Source organism: Pieris brassicae, chromosome 3 (assembly GCF_905147105.1).
Source record: "Pieris brassicae chromosome 3, ilPieBrab1.1, whole genome shotgun sequence".
NCBI lineage: Eukaryota > Metazoa > Arthropoda > Insecta > Lepidoptera > Pieridae > Pieris > Pieris brassicae.
The window spans coordinates 22209017-22234332 of NC_059667.1; the positions used below are offsets into that span (position 1 = coordinate 22209017).

Here is a 25316-nt window from a genome sequence, read left to right on the forward strand (position 1 = left end):
TTAATGTTGTCAGGTAATTGAACAAAAACACCATTACTGTCTAATACATTAATTTATTAATAAATGAACACAGTCCACATCTAAACATGATATTTACACTGTCAACATGATATATTAATACATTTTAACTCACCCGGAGCTTATAATTTTATTGTTACACATCTATACATCGATTATATCTTAAATATACACGTCATACATCTTTTAAGAAACGGTTTAATCATCTCATAGATACAGCATTGCATTGTCACACACAATTGTGCACAGAATTGAAGTCAAAGCAATGGTAAGTGGTACGCTACAGTATGGGCCTGTAGGGGGTCAGAAACACCTGGTGACAGCTGTGTAGGAAGAGACCTACCAAAGACAATTATTAAGTGTCTAAATTTAATTAAATCTAGTATATAAGAAAAAGGTTTTACATTATGCAGGCCTTTATAAATCATATTCAATCATCTTACATTACAAGTATATTTTTTAATTGAATATAATAGAGGAAAGATGTTTATAGTGAAGATTATAGACAATATTATACCACAGATAAGGTACAATTTACACACAATCCAAAGAGTAGAGTTAACAGGATAATATTGACAAAAATCATAGACTCTAAAGGTGCAATTCAGAAACAAGACTCTATGAACTGTATTCCATATGTCAATACATTTTTGAACTGGAGTCGTACTTAGTCACACATCTGTTCACAATTCAGTATATACGTTTTAATCGTTATGTTTAAACAATAGGTACTACAATATATGTTTTAGCCATACATAATATATAAAATTATTGTATATTGTCACAGATTTTATTTTCATTATTTAGCATGCAACGCAAATATGTTTTGTCTACTTGCAAAAAAACGAAATCCAGATAAAGGGTACATATCAAAACCTTTTTTTGTTATTTCTTAAGTGTATGTTTGGTAAGTTAGCTTAGAAATTTATGGTCAAATGGTCTCTATATTGAACTATGATCGTCAATCGTACTAACATAATTTCGTCATACACCTACCACATACCTAGTGGTTTTAATAGAGTATTTAAAGTACCATAGTAATTAGCAGACCCTAAGCTTACTTTTTTTATATAACAGTGTGCAAACGGGCAGGAGGCTCACCTGATGCTACGTGATACCGATGGACACTCAATGACATTTTAAAAGTTGATACGCTCTTTTCTTGAAGGACCCTTGAAATGGGAAACTTGCTTGAATGAATTTTATAGTTGAGATTATATAGTTGAGAAATTATGAGATATATATATATATATATACATAGGCATATCTTCAAGCTGTTAGAATTCTTAGGCAACATAATTACTTTAACACGACCTAATTATTATTAGAACTACTAAAAAGTATACAAACTACGCCATTATATATTACAGAAAGCCTAAAGCAAGCCTTAAAAAATTTCGTAGCAAAAATAGTCGTCCTGCAAATCCAGAGGTATGGAAGTACTAAGTTCATTACATATATTTACGAATAAGCGAACATTGCATTGAAAATATATATACATAATTTAAGCTACAATCTACAGTTATTTATAATAAATGTGAAAGGTCTTAGATCAAATTGTATATTAGAAGTTTCATAATTACCAACATTTTATATTTGCATATACATATGAACATACACATACTAATTTTATCCTAACTTTATCCCTGGTGATTATAGTAAATTCTTAATATTTTTCAATTCATTTCAAACCCCTAACTAAAACGAAAGAAATGAAACACTGCCAAGTCACCGAGATGTGAGTGCTGACTGGATGGATTTGTATGGAAAACTTAAGTACTGATCATTGGAACCACCAGGGTTCGAATAGAATTCGTGTAGTAAACTATAATAGAAATCTCAAACAATATCTCTTTTCCTCTGTCGTAGAAAAGAAGACATGTACTATGAAGCCTGGCCTGCTGAACAGTACAAAGTTTTTATTTCAAAGCTAAATAAGATTTAATATTGACCGATCAATCAAAGCATCATACTCAAATAACAAAATTCTATTAGATATATTAAAGAATTACATGTTTTCATCCTATATCTTCAGATATACAATTGTTTACACTCAGTGTGTTATTTAGACGTAAAGCCAATGACTCCAAGTAAATCTTGTCACTGGTGCACCACTTCGAATAGCTTCGTGCTCTGATATGGGTGAGATGCAACAAGCTAGACGCTGAAACAGTTAACAAATATTGCCAACGGATTTGGCCAGATTTTACACTCTAAAGTTCTTGGTAGGAAGAACTAGAAACAATGTTAGCTTGTGGTACTCAAGGATGGTTCCAGATTTTTGGTCAGAGCTAGAATACATCTTTAAGACAGCAGACAGGCAGTATAATGTAATACTTAAAGCGGCGATTGTATCGTTTTTATACAGAATATGTAGACCACAAACAAATGCTTTTGTGTGACGAAATCAATTTAATCTCATCATATAGACCAGGCCAGGTCCTTCGGTCCCATCGCCCATGTTGTAACCTACTAGTAGGGATACATCGATACGCCTTTTTGCCGATACGATACCGATTCCTTATAGAAATATCGATACCAATACCAACGTATCATACATAACATACATCATGTTTGGTAAAAGTTTTTAATTTAGCATAGACCAAATTAAATAAACAGCGGTTTTTTACTATAAAATTACTTCAACATAATTAAGTTAGTATAAAATCAGTTTAGTAGTTTTAACAAACACAAGTTGCTCAAAAGAGAATATAAAATCTCTAAGTAAAAACAAACCTGTCGACAATTGCCAGGTGTAGAAATCAGTTTGTAAATGGCCACAAGAGGTATCATGATAATTGAGGAGCAGGCCAGTCCCCAGCCCAGTACCACAGCCCACGGAGGATATGTGTAACTCAGGTACTGCAATGGCTGTTGATACAATAGTCCAAAGACGACCACACCCTGGAAAATTAACCAGACTATACGACACTTATCGGAGTTGATAACGTATTTTGGAGTTCCTGGCTCGTAGCCGGATTCGTCATATTCTTTTCGAACTGGAAGGCTCTTCGTATACCTTTTAAAAATAACTACAAAACATTTCCTGAAGTGCGAGTTTTTTTTATCCCGAAAAGTACCATTTAAACAAATAAAATAAACTTAAAATTATTAAAACAATTAATCTATAGTAAAAAAAACATAACCATATTTATTTAATAAGTTATATTATTCACATTAGGACTTTTAACCAGTTTACTGAATTTAAACTGTAACAAATTAACACACACACAACGATATGGTTAAATATCTACTTACAATAATAAATACGGGACTGACAAACTTCCAGCATATCCGCCAGTATAACCCGGGCCGGAAACCAAGCATTTCTTCCACGTCATCGGAGAATCTCTTTAAACCTGGAAATAAGCTTTGCAGTATTACTCAGGGATAATTTCATTTAAGTATCACATTAAACTACGTCTTTTCCTCTTCACTTGTGTGTATTAAAATGCAGTTGTGAGCAGGATTGATAAAATTAATAAACAAAGTATGATAAAGTTATCTGGATTACTGATTAAGACAATTACCATAGAACCAGGAGACAGCCACAGCTTCGAAGAGCGCCGAGCAAAGAAGAGAAATACCTGCTGCGTAGGTGTCCAGTAAATGGAACATATAGATACCTCCCTGAAGATGATAATAAGAAATTAATTATGATGAATAAATTAAAAAAAAACTAGTCTTTCAGCAATATTAAAGATCTTACTGGTGTAATGTTTATACACGCCATACAGAAAGACAGACACACAACCAACAGTGTGAAGTGTTCACGACGTAACCACCGCGCGCCACTTGCTCTTGCCGCGTCTAGGAGACCTGTGATCACGCATTCAAGACCACCCATCTAGAAATATGTAAAAAGGTTACATACTAATTAATAATTCTATCTGTAAGCCTTTTTCATTGATGAGTGCTGTCAAACATAGCCTTTAAGTCAAATTTACTTTCGAGACTTTGGTGGGTTCTTCCCGCAGACACACACACACACACACTTCCCACATGTCCATTAACTCACAGTTTAAAATTAGTCGCAAGAAACCAATGATAGTGAAATATTTACGTGGACTATGGCCCATAACTGGCCCATTGAGGACTATGATGATAACGTGCTAACAAATCTTGACAATAAACACTGACCCCAGAATCCAAGCCAAGCATAATAAGCATAAAGAAAAACAGCATAGCCCATAAATTTGCTCCGGGCAGCGTGGCCACCGCTTCTGGGTACACTTGGAAAACGAGGCCGGGACCTGAAGAAAATAATTACGTAATATTTAAACTGTAAGTGTAATAAATACCTAAATAAAGTTTAAAGATATATTTCGTTTAATGCATCATTTACAAAACTATACAATAATCGTGGACCTAGAAAGTTTGAAATTTGTGGTCCATAACGCCTCATGGTCATTGAAATTATTTGTTATTAACGCGTGGTTATTATATTTGATCTACTAAAGTCTACTGCATGATATGCAGTTATTGTTGCTACTAGAGTTTTCTATCCATGTACTTTTAACAATTTGTATATCCAGAGATGGAAGGACAAATAAAACTAGTAGTTTGATTTGATTTAAAGAAATATTCTACCTTCAGTAGCAACAGACGATATAGGAACGCCTTGTTTGTGTGACATGAAACCCAGGTACGTGAAGATTACGAAACCGGAGAAGAAAGACGTGAAGCAGTTGACTAGAGTCGTGACTAGACAATCCCTGAAAACACAAACATTACCGCCAATACATATAACTGTTGATGGAATATTTGACAATAAATTTTTTGTTTTTGTTTCAGTACGTCTTGCTGAAATTGTGGTTTTGGGCTTTAAAAAACACACAAAAGTAAATACTTTTTGTAGATGGGTCGTTGTTCAAGACATTTACGGCTGATTTTAGATCTTTTTAGTATGTATCAAACATTAAACTTCTCTAATCTAATTACCTGTAACAGTTATTATGAAACGTATTGTAACTCGCGTAAGAGAGATGTACCCCAAAGCCGGCACCCACCGAATAAAATATTTGGACAGCCGCGTCCACCCAAACCTGAAAAATTTATATAAAACTTTATTTTTTAGTTTACTGTTCTAGCATTTACTTGGTAAAGAGAAGCAAGCACCTAATTATCAACCCTTAGGCCCGCGAACTTTCTTTCACAGATGGATTTTAGTCACAAAAATCGAGAGAAATCAGTCCGTCAAGACACAAAAATCGACAGTATTGTCGACTAGCTAGGGGATCGGATAGAAAATGCCGTAGATTTCTTCAAGGGTTTATTTCTTGATAAATCAATAAGGAATTTATGGGCACAAATTAATTGCAGAGATGCACTTATAACACACAAAAACACAGTCACTAATTACTTCACTTATGCACACTTTATCACTTTATCGCTTCGGTGTTTCTCTTTTGTTATCGCATTCAAAACTAAAGGCGACTAGTCGCGTTTCGGCTCGCTTATATATCCCTGGGAATAATTCTAAACAATATTCGAGAACTTTCTAGGCGGGCTTGTTACTGAGTAGCGATTGCACAATTCTAGAACGTCCGCACTCTTTGTCTCTTTCGCACGTTGCTCCGTCCTTGTCGTACGGCGTTCTAGAGTGCTCAGTCTAGTTTCGAGAAAGTTCTGATCTTCTCTCTCTCTCTCTCGTATCATTTCGTTCTTGTCTCACACCTAGAAAGTTCGGTCTGAAAACGCCTGAAAACGGGTCCCCTGAAAACTGCACCACTCTATTACACATGTTCTGAAACCGACTGAAAAAAGGTTTCAGCTTCCTGAAAACTAGGGTAACATTATGGAAATTACAATTTTCTAATATGTGATTGACCCTCTCCTGAAACGGTCAGAAATCATATTACAGCCTGCTGAAAAGTTCTCTAACTAGTAGAAAAATCTAGAAACATTGCAGTCGACCCGTCTCCGTAACAGTATGTTAAAATGTTTACATTTGTTTTAGTTAGTTATTTATCCCTATTATTTATAGTTAGCTATTTACTCACTCCCTAATCACTCTTTAGTGAGTAAATGCGCTGTAGGATATTATATTCATTATATTATTAGGATACAGCAGTTAATATATAGGAGAGAGTCTCACAACATACAGAAATGACGGGAACTGGAGGTCTTTGTCAAAAGGGCACACAAATATCTATCAAGAATGAGAAGATATAAATAAAACTGTTCAAGTATAAAGTATCTGACAGAAAAAGCTTTTATTATTTAGAAAATCGGCATACTCTAAAAGGCTGGCAAGGCACTCACTAACATGAGAGTCATTGAATTACGATACTATTACTGTTCCATAGGCTGATTTTGCACCTTTTTCCACCTATAAATGCACCAGTTTGATCTGCATGTGATAATGACGATCTATTGAGGCTACCACAAACTTGTACTATTTCGTAAGTCATAAAAAATATTTTTTTACATAACATAACTTTTTTTTGTCACCGTGACCACGCACGCTGTAAAGCACGCGAAACGTCGGAAAAATTTAAATTTAAATTTTGTAATAAGTATAGGTTTATAATAATACAAATAGCTTTAATCCGGTAAAAAAAATTGTTTTCCTTCAATGTGTAAAAGCTATGTTAACCAAAGACAATACTATATTTTATTTAATTTATTTATTAACACTATAAAAACATAATTATATAAAAAGGACTGGCGGCCTTATAGCTTTCGAGCGATCTCTTCCAGGCAACCACTATGATAAGAGTGTATTTAATTAGATAAGATAGGCAAGAAGTGCAAAAATACGTATTACACATAGTTGTTGAGACAAAACTAAACAAAATTATATTGAGATATAATGATGATACATCTTATTACCTGTGTATCTTTTAACCTCGACAGTTCTGGGTGCAAGTAGTAAGCAATTCCACGTGTTGCCCCAGGCAGGAGTAACCCACGAGCAAGCAAAATTGATAATACTACATATGGCATCGTTGCAGTCATCCAAACCACTTTACCTGAAAATTCGTATAAAAATATTAATGAATATTTAACGTAATTAGCTACTACTTATATATATTATATTAATTGTGAGTCAATTAACATTTGTCAGTGCTTTTATATGTCTGTTTACACATATTATTATTTATATTTTTTCTTTTGATTCAATTTCATTTAATTTTAGTTATATTTGCTTGTTATTTTGAGTTTTTTTTTTGTTAATTAATTATGCACTATTTGTACTTTACCCTATGTAGGTGTTTCTTTTTTTAATTCATCCATATTAGTGTTGCCTGGAAGAAATCGCTTGTTAGCGATAAGGCCGCCTGTTGCCTAATAACTTTTGTAACCTACTTACGTATTGTTTTTTGTTTGTATAATTATGGTAACAAAGTATAAATAAAAATAAGATACTCGATAATAGTTACCTACTTCCATTAGTTATTATTACGTAATGTAGTTATTCCTACAAAATTTCGGTGTGTGGCAAACGGACAGGAGGCTCACCTGATGTTAAGTGATAGCCACCCCCCATGAACAGTCTCAATGCAAGAGGGCTCGCGAGTGCGTTAGCGGCCCTTTAGGATTTAACTAATTACTCGAAGGACCCTAAGTCGAATTGGTTCGGATATATGTCAGTTTTTCTTACAATAAAGTTCACAAAAGAATGTGCGACTAAACATGAATTACAATTTAGCCTATACAATAATTATGGCTAAAAAAAAACTGTGGCGCTACAATCTTTTTATGTCTGGGTCTCAGATTTATGTATCTGTTTGATGCTATCAATCTAATAGGCAAGTTGGTGAGCAGCCTCCTGTGCTTGACACAGGCCGTCGACTTTTTGGGTCTAAGGCAAGATTTTCTTACGATGTTTTCCTTCACTGTTAGCGAATGTTAAATGCGTAGGTATATAGAAGCAAAGCCCATTGGTCGCGCGGATCGAATCTACTACCTCCAGGAATTGCGATCAATGGTTCTCCCCACTATAGATATTGCCCCTGATTTTAATGTCTTGTAGACGCTTTAGAACTAATCTTACCGGAACTTTTCACTCCTTTGAACAGCGATAGGTACAATGTTATGTACACGATTCCTAAGCAAATAGTGAGCTGCCATTTTGGGAAACCCAAGTCATTCAATCCTTCCGAATACTGCATCTCAAGTACTGCACGACTGAAATGTTGTTTTATTATTAAATATTGTAGAAATCAACTTTTTTTTTAGAGCAGAAGCCAAACGATAAGAGGCTCACCTGATTTATTTATTTATTTATTGTATAAGTGTTCTTAATATAAAGGAAGTTGATGTGGTGGAAACACAAACTGTGCACAGTTTTTCTATCCACCAGGACGTCGAACATAATTAAATCATTAACACATATATATATACTAAGGCCAGTGACATATAAACTGTAAATTTATAACAATCAAACCATTCAAACGATTTAAAATTGCACGTAAAACGTCGTAAACAAATCTAAACACTGACGCGCCATAGATAGCCGATGCTAGAAACCTGTTCTTGTCGAGAATTCTCATTCACATACAGGATCAGTTCCTATATTCGATTTTTTTTTTATGACGTATATAGCATAATTTATGTTATGCATAATTTATAATTGTTTGACTTATGTAGTATTCAAGATGTTAAGTGATACCGCCACCCATGGACACTCTATGCCAGAGGGCTCTTGCGTTGCCGGTTTTTAAGAATTGCTACGCTCTTTTCTTGATAGACAAATAAATCTGACAGAAAAAACGCTCAGATGTGAAATGACGGATGTCGAGATGATACAGGTGGAATTTCGAATTCTGCCTCGACGTTTGATGTAAAATATAGCTGCAGCTGTGTTAACTAATCATTAACTAGTTATTAGTTAATTCATTGATTTATTCCTTAATTAAAATTAACGCAAAATATAATAAATTCATACAAAACAGTACTGTAGATAGAATTTTTTTGAATTTAATGATTTAAAATGGAAAAAAATTCAATTGCAAATGGAAATTGTTTGTATGAAAATCTTGAAATCTACTATGACTATAATTATAAAATATTTCCAGCCTACTTATTAATTTCAAATTGCCAACACTGTTTTTTTTATGATAATACGTTGGAAATATCATTTTTTTTAAGTTTTCCTAAAATAGGTGATCAGCCTTATATACTTGACACTCGCCGAGTTTTTGGGTCTAAGGTATGCCGGTTTCCTTTACTTTGTTAAACGCCCACGTCGAACCTACGGCCTCAGGGATGAGAGTCGCACGCTGAAGCCTAACACTGCTCAGAAACAATTGGAACTCACTGAAAGAACTCAGACGCTGGCGTGAAATGTGACAAAGGGCCCTGGTATGATATATCAGTCTTGTTGGTTGTGTTTTGTCTTGAGGCGTCCCAGCATTGATCCGTATTCCACGGGTTGTCACAATGTAGCCAGGGAAGTTCTGAACGAGCTGATGATACGAGGAAGTAGAGTGCCCACCCTGTCAAAGAGTTAAAAGGTTTCGCAATTTAAATGACGGATATTTTTCGTTTTAACAGTTCTCTTCGTTCAATCTACCTTCGTGATTTGCAGTCAATGTAAATTTAGAAATTCGGCATAAATGTACATTAAATTACCTACATGAATGAATGATATTTTGACCTCAAGATGTTAGTGCCCAACAGACCGATCTAATTGTATTAGATTTTTCTTTCCTCCGCGTTGAGGTCCGTAGTAAACATACAAATAACATATAATAATACTGCGTCTTAAAATTAGACTCCTTAAACATCATTCTATCAACATTCATTCATAGTAGGGCCCCATTATGCTCCACGACACATGCATTTTTGTGATTGTTTCTAAATTGTTTGTTTTCAAAGCCTTGGGTGATACACATCAATTATCGGATATAGGTAGGAGGAGTTCTGTAGGAGCAAAGGCAATTTAAAGAATATTCTGCTATGTTTTGGAAGAGCTGGGAATACTGACACATGTTTTTTTCAATTAAAATGTTTCCGAAATCTTACACATGCATTGTGTATAAACACATTTTTACTTTTGAAGCTCGCTTAAGCCCTAGAACACTTTAAAGTTATAAATAATTCTCGAAACTTACCGATAATAACGTTATAATAGAAAGAAACGTAAAATGCCACCATAACCGCGCAAAAGCCCACACCTGCAAAAACATTAATTATAAGGTACATAATAATATAGTAAGTATACATCTAAAACTTATATGAAGCCTTAAAAATAATAATAATAGCCTTTTATTTCAGATACTGTTACATTTAAACACGGTTCTATTTGAATCTTATTTTTGGTATCAGTGTCCCCTTTTTTTGGCAAATTACAAATCCCGCCATTACCGTACCACCTGCTGTCCACCTTCTAAGTTATCTTCCTCTTTTTCGCTTGCTGTGCAACAGTTAAATAATTTTTTTGCTGTGTTCTGTTCCTCTTGCCATGTGCCCCGCCCATTTCCACTTTAGTTTATTTATTTTTATTGTAACATCTGTTAATAGTTGTTTTTCTTAAAGCTGTATTTTTTATTTTGTCTCATTCTTGCCTATCATACACCGACTAACCGACCAAAGATGAACTTTGACAATGTTTAACAGACATTAAATCCTCCACTTCTCTGCAACTCGAATTTTGCTGGACCAAGGTACACAAGATGCACCAGTTTTGTACTTGTTTTATGTTAACCCAGATTAGTTACACAATTTTTGCTTGGCAATGATTTATGGGTGTACAAGAGTAATTACAAACTATATGCTTAACGTTAGCATGATAGAGATTATAGATCTGAACCTTACGAATGTTATAACTCTTGGATATACCGATATTTCTATAAAGATTACACTACTAGAAAAAATATCTAATCTTAGCTTCATTTATACTCTAGCCTTGAGTATATGGGAAAGGCACATAGACCACATATCATCGTTATTGTCGACTTATAATAAGGCATTGACGCAGTTAGCATCGAACATTCTAGACAATCTTTCAATAAAACGAAATATATCAATTTTATTATTTTCTATAGGAAGTTAACTCCGGTTAGTTAATATATTACTATAATAACCTTTATTACTAACGAATATAGATCTGAAAATGTGAAAAAAATGTATTCACTTTAAATACTGCAGGCCAACTATTGCTCATTAAGACTGAAGGTAAACAAATGTGTAACATGTGTGCATTCTATGTCGTGTTTGCCAATGGCATACGTCCGATACAACGGGAGTATCACAAAATGGTCAGAATTGACGAACTCATCCAAATGAGGGATGTTTAATTAGCCCTAGAATCAATACAGAACCGGCGTAGCATTTATGCGAACAATTATAATTCTTATTTGCAAATTCATAAAAATTTGGTTGATTTGTTTTCATATTGAGCAACGTAACGGTAATTCAGCGCTGCAGGTACTAAAAATCCAGTTCTCTTTCCGTACATAATTGATAGTCAGTGGGGGATTTACCAGCTGAATAGGAGCCTGGGGACCCGATTAGTTTTTTGCAACCTCATAGAAACCAAAAAGATGTTGGTTTTCTTCTGTTTTACAGATAGAAAACTTGGCGATTAAAAAGTGTGGCGGAGAGTTTATTGCCAGTTCTTCTCTTCCATTCTTCGTCCTTGATTTGAGAACTGCCCGTAAATGTAAAATTAGAAGTTTTAGAATACTTTTGACTGCAACATTTTTTGCCGAGGACTTTCACCCCTAACTTTTAATTGTACATTAAATGTAGCAAACTTCAATATTTAAGAGTAAACACACGTAGGTCGCTGCTCTGGAACCAGTAACCGACCGCTGCGTCATCAGCTTACACTTTGTACGGGTGAAAGAGCGAAATTGCAGAAATTTTTTTTTCTCCTTCCCCTATCAACCCATACAAATCATTCCTACTACTGGTTGGAGAATGTGAACTCGATGGTTTGTGTATAATTTTGTGCTCAATAATATAGGTCACGACAATTGTATAGGCAAAGACGGCAAAAACTTCACAGCCTTCATTCCTCGAAAATATGCGCCACTGTCACCTTTTCTCTTAAAAGAAAGAGGTTATCAATATATCACATCACAATCATTCGAAACTTTGACCATAACAGTATTTAAATTAAAAATTAAACTATCTATCTCTGATGAAATCTTGGCTTAATGGAAGTGTGATCTATCAACGTCCTAACTTAAAACTGAGCAAACATTGGATCACAGATCTATTTAATCTTGATGGATGACCTAAAAATCGCGCTAACAAAAGTCTTAGACATCGTGGAATACTGACCCTATCCCAAAGGAGTTTTATTACAACTAAAATATAACGTTAAAGTTTTTCAATTTCCACCTAGGTTAATTCTTGTTTAGTTATGATAAAACATAGATTATGTGAGCTTTATAATACTCGTTTTATAAACTATGCTGCTGTCTTGTTTTTAATGACACCGTGGGCCTATTTAATATTAGTACGTATAGTAGTTTTTTTGTTCTAGGTAAATATAACTATCAAATCAATGTATACAAAATATTTTGGCTCTTTGAGAAGGCTCGCGTGCATTGCCGGCCTTTCAACAATTGGTACGCTCTTTTCTTGAAGGACCCTAAGTCGAATTGGTTCGGAAATACTTCAGTGGGCAGCTGGCTCCAAATAGTTGTGGTGCGTGGCAGAAACTGCCTTAGAAAACGCTCAGTTGTGGAACGACGGACGTCGAGGTGATACGGATGGTATTTTGTATTTTGTCTTGACGTCCGATAATGAAACTCTGCTGCAGGTATTGGACCGAACAACTCTACTGAACACTCTCTATGGTAAATGCGGTAGAAGATGAGAGACCCAACATCTCTACGCAATGCCAAGGGATCAAGCCGCACGGGAAGTGATTGGTCGTCGACGATTAGAATAGCTCTTCGTTGAATACTTAACGTACTTAAATAATATTTGACAGTTACTGTAAATAAATAAAACAGAACAAAAGCTCTAACTCAATTAAATTGAATATTATTTAAATTGAACTAACATGTCTCGTTAACCACAAACTAGGCATATCATGTTGAACATCTTTGATAAAAGTTGTCTTTAAACGCGTAATTTTGAGTATTCGCATAATATACATATATAGTATGTGTGCATATATAATCTATAATTAAACATAAAAAATAGAAAGAGTACCTACCTTTGAAAAGCGGACAAATTTTCCATAGAGTTATTGGGCCCTGTCGATTGTACTGGCCCAAAATCAGTTCCATGTAGAACAAAGGTACTGCTCCGAAGATCAGCATCAATGTGTATGGTATCAGAAATGCACCTGTTTTATTAACATTTTAATTTTATTTCATTTACAAAATACTTTTACGAAAATAAATTGGAAGAGGCCGTTATTCATTGCGATCGCCAAACCGTAAGTCCGTATTTATTACTGTATTTAAATATTTTATATAAAAGAAAAATACATTGTTTTGTAGACAACTATCGAATAGATTTTAGGACTTTTCATCCATTAATACAGCCGTGTTAGTTTTTAAATATGTCGCGAGATGGCGCTTCTATCAAATAAGTTAATAATACTTACGACAGTTGGTGTGTACCTGCACGAATTCATAATATCGCAAAATGATTATGCGTTTTTTATTGATAAAGTTTGAGTTAAAACCAATAATTTTCAATCCTTAAGCATTACTAACTCCTTACTGATATACCGACATGCGTTTCAATATCAGCGCTGGTAATCTGCAATCTTAATGAATGTTACTGTATCCTTACCAAGTTGCAACATCAGCGCTACTGATATTGAAATAAATATGTATATATGCATACGAAAACGTATACGTGTTAGGTTAGGTTAGGTTAGGTTAGGTTAGGTTAGGTTAGGTTTTAATTTTCAGCACCAGACCTATCAATGATTACAATCCTAATAATTACATAGGGCGTTTTCGTATCATTAGGAGCGCTATTGGCCTTGTGGTCTCTCATGCCTGAGGTTGTAGATTCGAAGCCCCGCACCAATGGACGTTCTGTCTATGTGTACATTTTGCTCGTACATCATGACAACCTAGACCTTAGGCCCAAAAGCCGACAGCGTCTGTCACGCACAGAAGGTTGATCACATACTTGCCTATTAGAAAAAAACAAATGAACGTAGCGAAAATTGAAATCCGATGTTGTGGCGCCATTGGATATCTGGGGGCCCGTGTTACGTTCCAACACCGAATGATATAGTGAGCAAGGATTAAAACCTACGACCTCAAGGATGACAATTTATCTAACAACTAGGCTTAAAATAAAAATGCTAGATCCGTGGTGGCACCTACCTCCTCCATTCCTATAGCAGAGGTATGGAAAACGCCAAACATTAGCCAAATCCACTGCGAAGCCAATGATGGAGAGGAGGAAGTCGGCTCCAGTTCCCCACGTCTCCCGGTCATCGTCAGGTTTCTCAGTCAAATCTATAACAATTTAACTCGTTTAAGTTACAGTGGTTTAGGTTTTGGTTAATATAATAAATTCAATCAATGTAATAGTTCATCCCAGTGTACGATTGAATTACGGCTAGATAATGCAATCCCGTCTCGTGATCGTAGATTCGAGATCCCGCGGGATTGACATTTCTAATCGATCGAGATCCCGAAAGTTTCGGGATCTCGTATAGTTTACAAAAATAATTCACATGACTGAATACGATGAAAACTGCATGTTTGTGATAGTGAGGTTAATTAAAATAAAATATTATTTGAAAGAAAACAAAAGCCTTTATCCTTTAATATTACGAACTAAACAACTAATTTTAATTACATGAACATAATCAAAATAAAAGTAGGTATAGCTCAAGGAGATTAAAATTGGTGATTTTGAAAGTAACTTCCAAAAAAGAGTATCTTCTGAAGTGTATCAAGAGTGCTATCTGCTAACCGGCATCTAATGCCCATTGCAATGTACACTATGTAATGTGCAATGTCGCGTGAAGCGTCCCGAGCTGATGTGTGTAGAATCGCTTACCATTGCAGCCCAATCCCGTCAATCTCGAACGGGATCTCGTCATATTATGCTTCGGGATTGATCCCGAAAAATTACACGGGATCTCGCGAGATCGGGATTGCATTCCCTAATTACGGCTACTCTGTATTACATTTACGAAGGAGATTTATAAAAAACTGTAACTAAAAAACACGACTTTTTTTTACAAAAACAACGTCTTCATTTCAACATATGTTGAGAGCAAAAAGAGATAGTTTAACGACTGAATCTTACTAACCAATTTGATATGTAAATGAATAATTGTTTGTGACATTTATTAAACCTAAATTGAATGGTACTATCAAATAAAACGTAATGTCACATGCAAAAAAACGGAAAAAGGAAGTTTTTTTTTTAATTTTTCCAAGGTCCATTTCAGTTGACTTTATTTGGTCTACCCACCTTCAAAATTGATCTTTTTTTGCATTTATTATATCTGGGGCATCAATTTGGTACTTTCTTGCTCCACATTTCTGTTTTTCATGCCATTAGTAAAAAAAAATTAAATAGGGGGCAAACGGGCAGGAGGCTCACCTGATGTTAAGTGATACCGCCGCCCATGGACACTCTCAATGCCAGAGTGCTCACGACTGCTTTGCCGGCCTTTTCTTGAAGGACCCTAAGTCGAATTGCTTCGGAAATACTTCAGTGGTAACTGTTGCTAATTAATATTAGCGATGTTCTTAAACATAGAGACTTGTTACAACTGTGTGAAAAATACTTACTGACTTTGATGCTGTTTTTCCTATTCCTTTTTGGAGGTTCCGTGAAATAGCCCTCTTCAGCGATTTCAATTTTTGGCTCTTCTGAAAAATGTATTCATTTATTTCCGTACTCATCTGCATCAACATTGTGTGAGAGAACATTTATATTATGGTTAAAACGGCGCAAGTCTTTATGATTAGATTAATGATATTGTAAAGTAAAATCTATGTGAGGGGCAAATGGTGCAAAATTGCTACCTAACAAATAATAATATACAACGGCCGGCAACACACTCGCAAGCCTTCTGGCTGTTGATTGAGTGTCCATAGGCATATCAATTAATATCAGGTGAATTCCCTCCGTTTGCCCCCTATTCTAATTCCTAGTTATCTTGTTAGTTTCCGAATAATTGAAAAGTTTTAGGTTTAATTCCATGAAGTAACAATGGTAGTTTAGATTAAAAGGTTATTTTCACTTATTTAAAATGACAGTATAGAAACATCAGCAACTCCACTGAAATATGGCCCATGAATATTGTTATTTTTTTTTTAAATAAATAAAACGTTTTTTTAATAAAGATTATATGTCATATTAATTATTATAACGTAGTAAGAACAGTTAAGTTATTTATAATTGTCTATATTTATGGTCTAAGTACTCTCCCTATAAAGACTCCATGCCTTTAATCATTTAAACATCTTCCACTTGAAAGCAAAATAATACACAAATAAATTAAATAAATACTTATTTATAGGTATATAATACTTACTTTTATAACAAGACAATGTAACCACAGAACCTTTGGTTGTTTTGTGATCTGAAACAAGTAAAATATATATGTGCGTGTACTAGTATACACACGTAAGAAGTGTAAATTATTTATGACCTTATTTTTCGAAAAATGATCTACTATATGCAACTTTACAGAAATTGATTAAATAAAGTTAAATTAGATAAAGTTTAACAAAAGAGTTTTTTTATTTTCATAAACATGAAAACAAATAATACAATTATTTCATTTTAACTTATTAATACTTAGGATATTACAGAATTTCACTAATTGTAATTACTAATCATTGTTATCGTTATTATATATTTTAGTTATGAATGGCTTGGAATCTCTTTGAATCAACTGCTCGTACCGTGAAGAAAAACGTTGTTATTCGCAAGCATTAGATCCAAAAAATCTATTAAACAAGAAAAAGATGGCGCGTAACGGAAAAATGTGACGATAAATTTATTTCCAACGGCGATTAAGAAGTTTCACTTCAAAAATAAATAATATAAAAGTCACACAGATAGTGCACAGGAGCTAATCAAAGATATAAGTTGGCGCCTGGTTGATGGTACCAGAGTTCCAAAGCTGGTTGTCTCCTCAAGCATATGACATATGTTAAATTCGTAAACGATAGTATATAACAATCATATCGCATAGAACTATTTAAAACAGATAAATAGATATAATACAAAGCCAGACGATCTCTAGATCTCAATAAGAATACCGCAGATTCCAAATGGTGCTTTATTATACCGCGTTCCGCCTAATGGAATACCGATACGGAAAAATTCCAAAGATCAAATGGAATGCGTTAAACGTGTTTCGCAATCGTCAAATCTCGATTCATACTTTCAATCTACGTCCAGTTTTTGTTGATTAAACGATAACTTCGTAATAAAACTATTAAGTTACAAGACCTGTGTCAATAAATTAGTTTCACATGTGTTATTTTTATACATTCCCAGTAAACACAGAAAACAATAAATTTTCAATAACAACTAGTACTTCAAAGGCTAGTATTAGTGGCGCTACAACCTTTTTTTTAGGTCTAAGCCTCACATTTCTGTAACTGTTTCATGATCATTTATGATTCTAATAGACAAGTAGGTGATCAGCCTCTGGTGTCTGACACAACACGTTTACTTTTTGGGTCTAGGGTAATCCGGTTTCCTCACGATATTGTCCTTCATCGTTTTAGCGAATGTTTAATGCGCACATAGAAAGTCCATTGGTGCTGAGCCGGGGCTCGAACCTACGACATCAGGGACGGGAGTCGTACGCTGAAGCCACTACGCCAACAATGCCGTTCATAGAAAGTAAGTATAGAAAAAATAATTGCCACAAATGAGCGATTCTTAACCCTGAATCAACACTCGGTTCGGATCGGTTGTCCAAACCTATGGACATTTTCAGTTCAGTTTCAGTGAAGAAAAACGTTGTTATTCGCAAGCATTAGATCCAAAAAATCTATTAAGCCGGCCACACACTCTGATCGGCCACTTGCCTATTTAAAAAATAAATTACTTGAGCATTCATCTGAGGCTCAGACTGAGGGTTGTAGCGCCACTGTTTTTATTATATCTGTTGTCACATTTATTTGAAAATGATTGTAGTGAAACTTCTTTATCGGATTTGGAAAAAAAATTACCGTCACACTTTTCCGTTACGCGTCATCTTTTTCGTAGCCGTACCACGGTTGATTCGAAGAGATTCGAAGCCATTAATAACAAAAATATATAATAACGATAACAATGATTAGTAATCACAATTACAATTACTGAAATTCTGTAATAATCTTAGTAGTAATAAGGTAAAATGAAATAATTGTATTATTTGTATTCATGTATATGATAATAAAAGCCTTTTGTTAATCTTTATCTAATTTAACTTTATTTAACCAATTTCTGTAAAGTTGCATATAGTAGATCATTTTTCGAAAAATAAGGTATTAAATAAGTTTCACTTCTTACGTGTGTGCACTAGTACACGCACACATTTTTTTAAAAATTCTAATTCAATTCAATCATTTTGAAGTATATAGGTTAAAGTCTACGAATCATAAAATAAATAAAAATATTCAAGTGTTATCATAAGGGTGACGTTGAGTTTATCATATATTTAATATTAGTACACCACCACTGACTCTCTTTGCTAGTATTTTAATCATTCCCCGCTTTCTCTTTTATCTCATTTTCAGGGTTTCTGGTTTCACCTTTTCACCACCGACATTTACCGTCTGCTATAGCAACTTTTTTGGAAAGGGTGAAGGAGGTACAGACCTCCTTGGATCCCAAGAGGGACATCCACATGCGACGAACATTTTACTACCAACATAACTCAAAAGCAGACTTCAACAGTAGCTAAGAAAAAGGTGTTCAACTTATGTATCTTACCATGTGTCAAATACGGCTGCCAGACTTGAGAACATGTCAAAGAGGTATGGAAAAAGATAAGATGAACTACCAAATTAGAGGATAAAGAAGATAAGGAAATTGTGCTGGACCGGGCACATGACAAGAGATGAAAAAAGCAATAGAGGAAGATAGAAAAAGAGATGGGCAGGCCATATAAAGAGAATAAGAGGCAAAACTTTTACAAGAAGAGCTAACATTAGATAAGAATATAACGGAAGCAGCTGGAAAATGGCCTATTTGTGGACATGCTCATCACCAAAACTGGTACATCTAAATTATTAGATTATGTAACTAAAACAAATGTTTATATATATTATACTGGGTGACAGCAATCAAAGCTTACTAATTATCATAAAATACTAACAAATACTAAAATGTACATTAAGGATATGTGAAATAAAAAAAGGCTTCATTGTAATTGTTATACCAGTGTTTATAAGAACAAACCTATCACTATTCCAAGGAAAGTTCCAATGGCCCTGAACTATAGGAATTTATAGCCTTTATTCGCAATTGTTTTAAAGCAACAAGTTGAGACACGAGTGCACTTGTCGAAGTTATTACCTCTTCACAACTCTATTTTATTACTATCCGACCTTTATCGACTCTACAGCGCGGTTAAATATAACCTTTTATCATTGTGATGTTTCAAGAACTTCACAGCGAGAACTAGGTATACAATCAGAGTTATAATCAGAAGAAATACTAATAAATATAGTATCATTATCAAGTACATAATATGTATTTTCTTTTCTCCAACTTCAATTTTGTTCCCTTTGGAGTAGAGACTCTTGGGGTTCAAGTGCACAGGTGCTATTAAAGATTTAGGTTGGCGCCTGGTGACCCCAAGTATCGAGATACAGTGATCAAATCCTTCTAGCGTTAAGGTAAGCTGCCACAGAGACCAAACTTTTTAAACTTGTCTTAATTTTCTATTTATTAATGTTTAATTATTATTAAGCCTTGTTACTTGTATGAATATAGGCAAATTATTTTCTAATTTTTGATTATTTCTATAGATCTAACAAATGTTTTAAAAAATATTGTCTACATGTAATTTCTTCTTAATCTCGAATACATAAAATCTATTCTAATATTATGAAAACTAAAGATTTGTATTGCTATATGTTTGTGATGAATAAACTTAATATTAATTTCTAACTAACATAGTTATATGGAAAACATTAAAATCCAGTCGTGAGACGCCAGGCAAGCACGAAATGCAAAACTCCTTTTTTTGAGTAGATTTAAAATAAAATATATAGTACCTCGTGAAGAATATTGCTATTCTTGAACATTTCTACCAACATTGAAAATGATAAACGTAATAAATTATTAAATATTTACCAAGTGCCCGCGGCGTACTTCCAGCTGAACAATAGCCATCGTCCCTCACACTTCTGCCACCTGGAGTACCTGAATGACGCGTAAGTAATGCTGGACTGGCGCGTTGCTCGTCGTACGATGGTACAGTATGCGTCACCACTATACCACTGTTCAGTGTTGCCTGTGTAAAATATTTTTGTCGATAAGATAGTTAAGTAACCATACAAAGTAAGTCACACATACATATATATATATATGTGTGTATGCAAATGCTAACGATAATCTTACACTCGAAGACTGATAATAAATGGTAAAATGTCAGTTTTGCTAGTAATATACGAGCTTTTTAGTTGTATATATGTCGCAGTGAAGACGTTAAATCAGAGAGTTAATTGAATCTCTAGACAGTTAATTAAATATCGACAACTACTTTACTGCGACATATACACTCATTAATTGTAATGTAACATTCTCGGTTCCGATATTGTACAATAGGTCGACATTGCATATCCTTTATAGATACAAATCACTAGTTTAAGAACCCACCAATAAGTCAAGTTATAGTATCTTTGTTAATCCAGCGTGGCCACCCTACTACCATTATTTTTTTTATTAAAGTCAGTTGACACTTAGCTTTAGATTAAGAGTTTCATTTATTTGAACATCTTTCCAACAACCGCTACGAATCATAATAACGAACGAACCTAGTATATAGAGATATTTTTTATGTAATAGGAATTACTTCCTAGAATCTGATTTCGTTAAAATACTGTAAATTTAATATGGCTCGGAATACCCTAAAAACTGGTATCCATTTTTAAAACATTGGTATGTTGCCCCTAAGCTAAGTAAAAAAATCATATTGGGGCGAAGTTCGCAGGGACAGTTAGTATTTAATAAATTTTGCATTTGTGAGATAAACTACGGCTGGGAACTAAACTAGGAGGTGATATTATTATATTATGATATTGATACTCACACATCTTACAAATTTATTATTAACTATCAATCACAAAGCTTTTCGATATAATAATAAAATAAATAAAATAATTGTTAATAATTAAAACAGTGTTAATGCAATAAAAAACTTAAAAGTTTCGTCTCCATAATAGACAGTGTTATTACTATTAATGATTCAAAAACGTATAAATCTTACCATAGTAGGCACTGTAGCCTTGTAGTTGGGCTCATATGGACGACGGAGTGGAAGGGAAGTAGTCAAGTCTGGTCTCAGGCAACTTATTTCCGGATCCTGTCAAAATTACGTCCCAAATTTATTCATACAAACCTTTAATTCAACAATAACAACAGCCTAAGTTGGAAAATAACTCTATAATACTAATCCAGTGATGCAACGATGGGTCTGGTCTCTGGGTCTTGCATTATCCTTGATTCAGTTTTTAATATCATTTTGTGAACATCGTCTGTACATGACAGATACAGGTCAAAGGGTTCATACTCGGCGCTATATAACATTCCCTACTAAACCGTTGTTAAATGTTGGATATTTAAACATAATTTATTAACTCTATATTTCGATTATGAATCCTATTTCTTCACGATGTTTACCTTTACCGTACAAAGTTCACTTCTATTGTGCTTTTAAGCCCAATCATTATTCCTGCACGTTGCGTATAACGCTGAGCTGAATCCCAGTGAGTGAGTAAGTGATTCCCATCGCCATATTAAGTTCTCCACGAATTTCCGTCCAAGCCTAACGCTGGGGATATTGAAAAACTGAACCGTACTAAAATATTCGATAATTTAAATATCCGTAAAGTCGAGCAAAAAAACTGCACGGCTCGAAGAAGAAAAAGTCCGGGAGTATTTTGATCCCCTATATTCGTTGTGTATAAAATTAGAACCCTAAATTTTCAGTTACCAAACACGGATTGTATAAACACTTAATTAATTTAATTCACTTAATTTTGAGACCCAGTGACCAATCGTCAAAACTCTAATTGTTTATTCGAGAGCAAATGGACCGGTCAACTTAAATAACTGAGTACATTTATTAAATCCCAAGATTTATTTACGTACAAAATGTTACCTGAATTACCTTTTTTTAAAATAATAATTAAAATATTCTAGGTGAAATACACATACTTGTGTTCTGTGAGGCGACGTATCATGATGAGATTCGCTACTTGAAGACCGGTTACTTCCATCTAAAACAAAATATAAATCTTAATAATAACTATATTTATACTATTGAAGGAGATGGAAGTAGGCGAAGATGAGTGGCAACGATAGTATGGTCTCCACTAGATGTAGAAGTACGCCAAATCATTGTACGCTTCCTGGTTCATCGGGGTGCTTGAAATAATAAGGATTTTAGTTTTATCCTATATAAACTACTCACGTATAACAATTACTCCCGGGGCGTAACTTCGACGATTTAGGAAATCACCACGCTTTTAAAACTAAGAAAGCTTGAATGAGCAAAATGTACAGTCTTGGCTCGTACAATCAAAGCTACTAAAATTGGTTTATCATTGGGCACACACAATCCCGCGCTTCATAAAATTAGAAACAGCAAAAACCCCTAATGGGTTTAAAGTATATTGTAGGTACAAAAACAATTATAAAACCTGTTTAAAAGAGTGTGACTACAGAAGCCTTGGCAAAAGATATTTATGAATATACTTAGAAAAGAATAATCAAAATTATTAATGTTTCGTAATCAATAATAAATATGAAGATTTCCTAACTTATTTAAAAATAATAAAATTTGGTTGATTCATCTGTAGTTTCAGTTAAAGATTACTGGACTACCAATAAAAGTCTTATATATAATACATTATATTACATATTAAAATTTTGTAGCTCTGGTGCCCTTGGCCTGGGTTTTTTTTAATAGCCATATGTGTGATCTACCTTATGTTGGACAGCAGTGGTGTAACAATAGGGTGGCAGGGCTGGCAAAATCGTCTGGAATCTGGCCGACCCAAGAGGACATGGCAAGACCCTGGCAAAAACCCCTGGTTTCCTTCACCGAAAAGCTAACGAATATATGACATATACAACGTGTAATTGGCTACTCTAAAAATCTCGAAGTTTATTAAACTTAAAGTAAGTACAACGTGACCATGACGCGCGCGGCTAACCAACCCAAATTTTAATACTAGCTAACAACAATACTGTCATATGTTTACGACTGTAACGAGGAAGACAAATAAAAAGAGGGGAAGATGATGTGCGAAGAGTAGCTAGTCCTATGTGGATGCGTAAAGAGAAGAGTGGAAGCCCTTAAAGGAGGCCTATGTCCAAGGACAAGCTGTTTAAGAAAAATCAAACCGTTTTGCCGATTAATGATAAGTTTTTATTTTAGTATAATTTTTTTTAGTATTTCACGTTTCTTATGTACTAGTACAAAAACTACAGCAATAAAGCCTTTTTTTATTATTATTATTTAAGTACAACGTGACGATTTTTACTGATAGGGCCCCATCAAAAGAAATTGCCACAGGCCCCAGATGGTTATAGTTGGTTCCAATGTAGCAAGTGATTATTGTAATCGTGATTCGAACACACGATCAGTGCTTAGAGTCTATTACTCAAATCACTCAAGCTATGTTCAATTATATAGTATAGTAAACTTAATTTAAATTTTTCCATCTACGCGTGATTTCAATCGCAAATAAAATTGAAGTAAAGGTGAGCGATTTCATTTGAATTGAAATCAATACAATTGTTTACTTCACCTGGGATTGCAATTTACTATAGATTTAAAAGTTTCCAAGGTTTCGTCAATAAACCGTATTATTGTTTTTGCCTCTGTTTTGTTGTTGTTGTCTTCTGTAAATTTAGGAAAAACATACAAATAAGGACCTTCCTTTATGAAAAATATTACGCTTAGTATATATATCTATATAGCACAAAATAGACAGTGTTTACACAAAATGTGTGCATGTACTAGTGTACACACGTAAGAAGTGAAACTTATTTATGACCTTATTTTCCGATTTTTTTTTTCCGAAATCCAAAAAAAAATTTAAGCAAGTTTTCAAATATCGGTAAAATAAAGTTAAATTAGATAAAGATTAACAAAAGGCTTTTATTATCACATACATGAATACAAATAATACAATTATTTCATTGTAGCTTATTAAGATTACTACTAAGTACTAAGATTATTACAGAATTTCATTAATTGTGATAATTACTATCACTGTTATCGTTATTATATATTTTTGTTATCGTAACGGAAAAATGTGACGCGTAACCGAAAAATGTGACGGTATTTTTTTTTACAACGCCGATAAAGAAGTTTCACTTCAAAAATATTATTGCATATGTCACATATCCATTACACCCCCTTTGACGCATGAGTATTACAAAAGGAAGCGGACCACAGACATCGAGAGCTTTAATCGGATTCCTGATATCGGACCGGTCAAATCCTCAAATTAGAAATAATTGCATAACATAGAACGTACACCTTATAACGGGCCAATTAAATTGTCATATTAAGTTCAATAATTGTAATAGTTTGATTAAAGTAACTTAAATATATTTTGTTTCTCTCTGGGATTCACCGCTGGCCCGCACTTAATACATTGGAATCCAATCTACGTACCTACAGCCGTTATATGTCGTTATAAACGGATATAAACAAAGACGAACATGGCTCTAAATAAAATATTCCTTATGGCTAAAACTTATCGTGAATTCAGTGAAGCTAGTTAAATACTTACTTTCTATTAACTCGCCAGCCCCTACACTATTGCCCAGCACTGGCATGCCCGCCATGCTGCTATACACTCTCCCGCATCATACCATAACTGTAACAAACATAATAAGCCTTTATTCATCCACATCTTATTGACATACAATATACAAATGGCTGGGAATCTTCGACAATCCGTTTCACAAGGCATTTTCTTTTGCGAACTAGCGGATTGTGGAATCGACTCCCAGTGGGGATCTTCCCTAAGAGAAACGACCTTCAACTCTTCAAAATTCGAGCGTACTGCACCCTCAAAAACCACCCACTAAAAGTGGGTGTCTATGGGCTGCGAGGACTGCTCTTTTTGGGCGTTCTGCATGCTCGTTTGGCGTTTAATATATTAAAAAAAATTACAAATATAGATATGGAACTTTACTACTCTAAG

General features: G+C 34.2%; 1 protein-coding gene across 1 annotated transcript; it reads right to left on the reverse strand.

The window, feature by feature from the left end:
• Positions 1–2004: 2004 nt before the first annotated feature.
• On the reverse strand, positions 2005–24984 carry LOC123706990 (sodium-dependent noradrenaline transporter-like). The gene is made up of 20 exons (XM_045656707.1): positions 24900–24984; positions 22309–22370; positions 21359–21454; positions 20224–20383; positions 16454–16501; positions 15705–15782; positions 14277–14411; positions 13142–13273; positions 10080–10142; positions 9284–9461; positions 8018–8151; positions 6853–6992; positions 4960–5063; positions 4609–4733; positions 4159–4271; positions 3728–3865; positions 3549–3648; positions 3277–3377; positions 2755–2922; positions 2005–2182 (listed from the first exon to the last, which is right to left on the reverse strand). Exons 1-20 carry the CDS (start codon positions 24952–24954, stop codon positions 2084–2086), a joined length of 2229 nt encoding a protein of 742 aa, XP_045512663.1. The 5' UTR covers positions 24955–24984; the 3' UTR covers positions 2005–2083.
• Between the last annotated feature and the right edge of the window lie 332 nt (positions 24985–25316).

Coding starts and splice junctions, on each gene's coding strand:
- LOC123706990 (XM_045656707.1), bottom strand. CDS start 24,954: ATGGCGGGCATGCCAGTGCTGGGCAATAGTGTAGGGGCTGGCGAGTTA. Junction 22,371..24,899: donor GGCTGGCGAGTTAATAGAAA/GTAAGTATTTAA, acceptor ATTTTGTTTTAG/ATGGAAGTAACCGGTCTTCA. Junction 21,455..22,308: donor CGTCGCCTCACAGAACACAA/GTATGTGTATTT, acceptor TAATTTTGACAG/GATCCGGAAATAAGTTGCCT.